This window comes from Gossypium arboreum, chromosome 4 (assembly GCF_025698485.1).
Source record: "Gossypium arboreum isolate Shixiya-1 chromosome 4, ASM2569848v2, whole genome shotgun sequence".
Lineage (NCBI taxonomy): Eukaryota > Viridiplantae > Streptophyta > Magnoliopsida > Malvales > Malvaceae > Gossypium > Gossypium arboreum.
This window is the reverse complement of record NC_069073.1, coordinates 103,128,605-103,135,847: the sequence shown is the minus strand read 5'-3', so window position 1 is coordinate 103,135,847 and position 7,243 is coordinate 103,128,605. Positions and strand designations below refer to the sequence as shown.

General features: G+C 31.3%; 1 protein-coding gene and 1 long non-coding RNA gene across 2 annotated transcripts; both read left to right on the top strand.

Moving 5' to 3' along the window:
• Positions 1 to 3,470: 3,470 nt before the first annotated feature.
• On the top strand, positions 3,471 to 5,784 carry LOC108458191 (short-chain dehydrogenase TIC 32 B, chloroplastic-like). Its single transcript, XM_017757486.2, has 8 exons — positions 3,471 to 3,798; positions 3,989 to 4,220; positions 4,310 to 4,389; positions 4,473 to 4,626; positions 4,724 to 4,802; positions 4,977 to 5,061; positions 5,135 to 5,181; positions 5,256 to 5,784. The coding sequence occupies exons 1-8, from the start codon at positions 3,678 to 3,680 to the stop codon at positions 5,427 to 5,429; spliced, it is 972 nt and encodes a 323-aa protein (XP_017612975.1). The 5' UTR covers positions 3,471 to 3,677; the 3' UTR covers positions 5,430 to 5,784.
• Positions 5,785 to 5,931: 147 nt separating this feature from the next.
• LOC128291447 (uncharacterized) lies at positions 5,932 to 6,457 on the top strand. The gene is made up of 2 exons (XR_008281235.1): positions 5,932 to 6,049; positions 6,260 to 6,457. It is a non-coding gene; the product is annotated as an uncharacterized LOC128291447 (long non-coding RNA).
• Positions 6,458 to 7,243: the final 786 nt, after the last annotated feature.

The window sequence follows — 7,243 nt, the reverse complement described above, 5'->3', positions numbered from 1 at the left end:
CAAAAATGGATCACAGTAATGAAAACGGCTTACTTCTATTTGAACAAACTCTTTGTTTTGTTTTATTTTCACCAAATTATATATATTCATATTTTATACTAGGTTAAAATACATCATAAGTCCCTGCACTATTCGTAAATTTGAAACTTAGTCTTTATACTTTTATTTTTGGGAATTTAGTCATTCTATTTTTTAGATTTCAAAATTCAGGTCCAACTGCTAATAGTATTAAAATTATTTTGTTAAATTCAAGTTCATTACAGCATCATTTTTTTAGTTATATAGCTACCAAGTGAGTATTTTTAATTTAAAAATGTCGATCAACAAAATTATAAAAAAAATAATAGTGTTAACAATTGAACCTGGATTTTGAAATCTAAAAAGTAGAGAGACTAAATTTCTGAAAAATAAAAGTATAAGGACTAAATTCCAAATTTATGAAGAGAACATAGACTTAAGACATATTTTAACCTTTATACTATAAAATATTTATTATTAATATATTTATCTTTGTAATATATATAAATATTTTTCAATAACATGTGAAGAATATTATTTAAACTTTAAAATTATTATTTTTAAATTTATTATTCAAATAAATTGTAATATTGAATAATTTATTATATTGTTAAATATAAATAATTAAATATGTATGTTTAATATTAAAACTATAATATTTGATATTAATATTTTAATATTTTAAATTTTTAAAATTAAAATTAAAAATTTATTAATAATATAATAATATTAAGCTTGATTCAAGTTAATTTTATAAAAAATAAAATTACTTATAAAGGAGTTCTTTTGAGAAAATGATTTACCTTTTTGAAAATGGTAAGTTATTTTATAAGAAAAAAGTTTATTTTTGTTGACCTTTAAGTCGTTTTACATTGAACAAATTATTTTCCATGAAACAAATACAGGAAAATATGGAAAACATTTTCATTCTTAGATAAAAGGATATGATTGATACAATGTTAATATTTTAAGCATTTAATTAACATTTCTAAGTTTAGATTCTAATTTAAAATCTAAGCATTAGTTTTTTTACTGATATTTATTTGTAATAATAACTTATTTAGCCCTCCAACTTAAAAAAAAGTCATTTTAATCCTCTATTTAATTTTTGTCTTTTTAGCCCTTAAACTTGTACTTTTTTTGTCAAATCACCCCAAAATAGATGAAAAAGTTAACTTTTTTAACTTAGCTGATGTGGCATGCACGAGGATGGCATGCCAACATGTAATTAAATTTTTAGGATTTAAAATTTTCAAAAAGTATAAAAAATTATTTTAAAAAATTAAAAATCATTAAAATTACTAAAAAAGTATAAAAGTATTTTTAAAATTTTTAAAAATTAATTAAATATTGGTGTGTCATCCACGTGTACGCGACATCAGCAAAGTTAACAAAAGCTAACGTTTCCATCCATTTTGAGGTTATTCGACAAAAAAAAATACAAGTTTAAGGACTAAAAGAGGTGAAAATTTAAATGGAAGGCTAAAATAAAAAAAAATGAAGTTAAAGGGTCAAAAAAATTATTATGCCCATTTAGTTATCCATTACTGATGGAGTGAGAATATTTCACACAAGTGAGTGTAAAATGTTATCAAATGTACTTTTTGTTATTTCATTGCACTGAAGCACGTAATTTTTTTTGAACAATCTCATTATAAGTTTTGATTATATATATAGTTTTTAGATCAGTGCCTAGAACTACCTATAGCCCCTTCTCAACCCATAAAATAGGAGGACAATACGCTTTAGCGTATTCGAACCCACGTCCTCTTGTGTTAGCAACAGTGCTCATGTCAATCGAGTTAAAACTCAATCAGCACTCAAGCACATAATTTTAAATTTACTTATAAATAGGTTTTACATTATTAGGGATCAAACAAAATTTCTTTTGTCCAAAATGATAAATAAAATAATATTTGATAATTTAAAAACGTTTGATACAAATAACTCCTTTTATATTTTATTTAGGAGGTTTTAACGTGAGCATCTCTCTCACTTTGTTGATATTGGATACAACGAGGGAGAAGGATAAAAAGAAGCCAAGAGGAGATCATGGTGGTGCAAAAGAAGTCAGTTCATCTAAAGAGACCGAGAGCCAAGCAAAGACAAGAGGACATGCTAATTGAGAAGATGCTTGTAGAGAGTAACTTTAGGGTATTTAAGGTTTGATCATTTCTTTATATTTCTTCACAGTATTTATAGAATAGATCGTTTTGCCCATTGGTAAAAGGTGGCAATATATACATTAAGCCCTACAAAATGCGTAAAAGATAATCATGTCTATTTATTATGGGAGTCTATCAGTACAAGATAGTTATACCTAAATAGACTCCTTATTGTCTTGGAAGTGTGTTCACACTTAAATTGGGGTGGATGGCTCCCTTGAGATAAAACAGATGGTCATACTTAAAGGTACTGAGGTCGGGATGGCTTGCCAAGGTGCTATTTTAGAAGAAGTCAACGCGAAGGTCAACGATGTGTTTGGTGCTGACACGTGTTCGAGTGGCAGAGAGATATAACACACTTATATTTCTTTTACTACACTCAATATCACTAAACTATTATTAAGTTTAAATTTTGGTCGCTAAACTTGAAAAAGTTGCAAAATGATCATTTAACTATTTAAAAGTTTTCATTTAAGTTATTGGACTGTTAAAATCGCTTGTATACTGCTTTCTCTGTCCGCACTGTCTACTCCAATCAAAAACCCTTATTCCCCTTCTCTTCTACAGTTTAATTTTTTTCATGAAACAACTTTAAATGTCAATAATCTGTAAACCAAAATCTAAACAGTTTTCTTCTTCGATCTCTGACACTAATCTACAAATCAACTTGGATCTAATGTATGTTTCTCTACTTGTTAATGGGTACTAGTCCATCATACTGATCTTCGAATCACCACTTAGGACTCACTAGCCAGACTTTAAAAAAAAACTTTAACAACTCAGTGACTCAAATAAAAACTTCTGGATAGTTCAATGATTTAAATGAAAACTTTAGAATAATTCAGTGATTATTTTCAAACTTTTTAAAATCGAGTGACCAAAATATAAAATTAATAATAATTTAATGACCTTAAATACAATTTATCCCTTTTTTTATCACTTATAATTTCTAAGCCTTGTATTTGGGTGCAAAAAGCATTTTCTTTTCTTTTCTTTTTAAAAAAAATAGGAACTAAGGATTTATTTTGGTTTATTTTAATGAAAATGGGAAAAGAAAATAAATCCTAAGTTGTTGGGTGATAACGTTACATATGATATGAAATATATATTTATGATGGGATTGCAAAGTTTGCAAAGTGGGATAAACTAAGAAAGCAGCCTGCATGCTTCAACTTGCGTTCAATTTTGCATACGGATTTAGTTGACGGGTCGTTGAGAGTATTAACTGTTCTTCACCGACGAAACATTTAAAATTTATTACACACAATTACCCAGAAATGACTTCCACCACCACCTACATTTCGCCAACCCATAAATACCCACTCTTTCCCTTCCCCTTTTTAGCCACCGCTTTCTCCTCTCTCCTTTCTTTCACTTTCTCTCTTTTCTTTTTATTCCCAATAGAACTGACACAGTCTTTCCTTCTTTGTCTCTCCCCAAGTTTCAGACCTTCTTCTTTGCGTCTTTTAGCAGGAAAAAGAAAAAAACAACAACATGGTTGGTATCTTCTCGTTGGTGACAGGGTGGCCTGGGCCAAGCGGCTTTGGTTCCTCTTCTACTGCTGAACAGGTTACTCAAGGAATCGATGGAACCAACCTCACTGCTATAATAACTGGTCCGCCTCTGGCGTTATGATTTTGGGTTTTGTTTTTTATCATTATTTCCTTACAGACAAATTGCATCGTGTCCTCGCCCTTGTTTTACAACATCGCTTTTACCAATTAAGTCAATATGATATCGTCTCATGTTCCAACATCATGTCCTACATTTTTGTCTTAATGTACAATTTGATTATATATATGCAGGAGGTGCAAGTGGGATCGGGTTGGAGACTTCACGAGTATTGGCTCTTCGAGGTGTTCATGTCATTATCGGTGCAAGGAACGTGAAAGCTGCGAATGAAGCCAAAAAGACTATTCTTACAGAAATCGAAACCGCACGTGTTGATGTTTTGGAGCTGGATCTTTGCTCCATTAGATCCATTAGAGCATTTGCTGACAATTTCATTGCTCTTAATCTTCATCTCAATATCTTAATGTAATTTCAACGGCCATATAGATTTCCATTCATTTGTTGATTTCAAAGAACCAATAACAAGTTCTTTCTTTCCAATGTGTCTGTCACAGAAACAATGCTGGGATCATGTTCTGTCCCTTCCAGCTTTCACAAGATGGAATTGAGGTTCAGTTTGCAACTAATCATATTGGTAGGTTCCATTTTTTTGTAATAATTTGTGATTACACCAGTAACAAGTTGATAAATATGACTAATCCTTTATTGCTTTCCCAGGGCATTTCCTCTTAACTGAGCTTCTTCTAGACAAAATGAAGAACACAGTGAAAACTACTGGTATTCAAGGAAGGATTGTTAACTTATCATCAATAGCCCACACCCACTGTTATAAAAATGGGATCCGATTTGATCACATCAATGCTAAAGATGGGTAATGCTTAATTTTGTGATTTTTGCTAAAATTTTGTTTTCATCAATCAACTAATTGAATGAAAATTCTTTCTTTTCTTTTTTCTTTTACCTTTCAGTTACAATGACAAAAGAGCGTATGGGCAGTCCAAATTAGCAAATATATTACATGCCAATGAACTCTCTCGTCGATTGCAGGTAAAACTTAGTATTTCGACTTATCATTATCAAGTTGTTTGCAGCCGTGATTTTTTTTTCTCAACCAACCGGCAAAAAACTTGATGTTAACGTATGAATTAGTTCATACTCTAAATAACCATAAATTTGCCAGCAAAAGTGGTTGACCTCATTTTGGGTCTAAACAATGTGTAGGAAGAAGGTGTCAACATCACAGTAAATTCGGTTCACCCAGGATTGATTATGACGCCTCTATTTAGGCACTCTGCCGTCCTCATGAGTAAGCCTTCACATTCCAAATTCTTCTATTTTTGACCATTGACTTACTATATATAATCTGCATTCTTTTCCAGACTTCTTGAAGTTCTTCAGTTTCTTCCTATGGAAGAATGTCCCCCAGGTAAAATCAACTTAAAAGAGACAGATTTTAGGTTCCAACGGATTTGAATTAATTCATCTTCGAACTGTCTTTAGGGGGCGGCGACGACCTGTTACGTGGCCCTCCACCCACGGCTGAAGGGAGTCACCGCGAAATACTTTGTAGACTGCAATGAGATGACACCAAGTTCATATGCAAGAGATGAGGCTTTGGCAAGGAAACTATGGGATTTCAGTCACAAATTGATTAACTCAGTTTCTAAACCTTGAATCCAATCACAAGCTCTCTCTACCAGAGATGAAAAGTTATTACCAATTATATACAAAGACAGAAGCCTACTGAAACAGTTGCATTCTCTCCCATTTCCCATCATTATTGTATTAGTAAAAGTACTAAAAAAGAAGGAAAGATTTTCAGCATGGGCAGTTGAAGCATAACTCGAGAACAAAATAGTAGTTTCATGCATGTGTCGTTCTTCAATGTTTGTGAGGGAATAAAATCCTTTGTATCCATTATTAATATGTTTTTGAATTATACTCATTTATCCTTTCTCAGTCTGTTTGAATATTTTTTTTAATTCAAAAGAGTCAACTACTTTAATAAAATATATTTATCTATATAGAAGCTCCTTAGACTCTCATACACTTCTCAAATCAGTAGTTATTAAATCACAGGTTTTTCAAATCCCACGTTTCAAGACTCAATAAATAACTTAAAGCGGAGTTCCATCCAATTTCATCTTAATAGAACATTTCAAAATTCCTTGAAAGTCTCTAAACTTTTCCGGTTCATTCTCCATTAACAGTGCTTATAAGATGTTTAGGGAAAGACCGTGGAATCAAAAAGAGGAAGCTTGGAATCTGGTGTGGAAATTTTCGGGATCACAGAGGTATATATCGGATATTTATTTGACTCGCTTTCAAATAAAGATTACTCACACAGGTAGAGCGATGTCATGCATGCCATTAGGGGGTTAGGAGTGTTGTATGGTTTGTAGGCATACATAGGAGGATGTCATACATGCCATTAGGGATTGTTTTGCAACTAAAGGAGTCTGGTTGTAGATTATTCCAGTTGACAACTACCCGTTTCTTTTCAGGAGATTTATAGGAATGGCTGGCGTCCAACTTGGAGAATTGCCATAGTTTCTCTTTGAGGGATGTTGACTCCCCATATTTTTTTGGTTTAATCGCATGGTACATTTGGAAAAACATGAATCTTTTCATTTTTCAAGGAGTGTCATCTGTAACAGCCTATTTTTTAGTAGTGTCAAAAACAATAATTTGAGGATTATAAATTCGACGAAACAGTCCATAAATATTATTATTTAATATTTAAGAGTCAAATATAGTATTATAGTAAAATTTTGAAATGATAATTTTAGTTAATTGAATAATTAGTTAAGTTGAAGTGAGTTATCTCTAAAGTCAAGTGGTTTTAGAAAATGAAGAATCGGAACCTCATTTCTATAAACCAAGCCCGTAAATATTTTTATTAAATATTTACGGAGCGATTATATAGGTGTATTAATTTTTGGTTAAAAATTTTAACATTTAGATAATTTAGTAAAAATAACTAAATTGTAAAAATTGCAAAAGTAAGCCATTAATAGATTATATGTATTAAATAGATATTTAAACATGAAGTAAGGGTCTTACAAAGTAATTAAATCTTATTTAAAGGTTGTGAATGGAAGGTAAATGAAAATGGATTAAAAATATAAAGTAATGGTATTTTTGTAATTAAGTTGAAATTAAAATAAAAGAAAACGGAGAATGGTGTCATCTTTTTTTTGATTTCTTCTTTTATGTTGGTCGAACCTCCATGGGAAGAATTGGGGGAGCTTTGGTTTGAGTTCATGCTTTTGTCACGGGGCTAGATCTTTCGTTTGTGAGCGGTTCGGCCTCAGGCGATCCGTTTGTTCAAACCTGCCTAAGTCAGCCTTTTCTCAAGTGAGGATTCCTTTAAAAGTCCTCTAAGACATCAATTTGTAGAGTGGAAGCGATTTATGCCAAAAGAAGCTTACAAAGAACAACAGAAATAGAGCACACAAGGTGTTTGGGTAAATGCTCTCAATATTCTC

Coding starts and splice junctions, on each gene's coding strand:
- LOC108458191 (XM_017757486.2), top strand. CDS start 3,678: ATGGTTGGTATCTTCTCGTTGGTGACAGGGTGGCCTGGGCCAAGCGGC. Junction 4,390..4,472: donor GTTTGCAACTAATCATATTG/GTAGGTTCCATT, acceptor TTGCTTTCCCAG/GGCATTTCCTCTTAACTGAG. Junction 5,182..5,255: donor TATGGAAGAATGTCCCCCAG/GTAAAATCAACT, acceptor AACTGTCTTTAG/GGGGCGGCGACGACCTGTTA.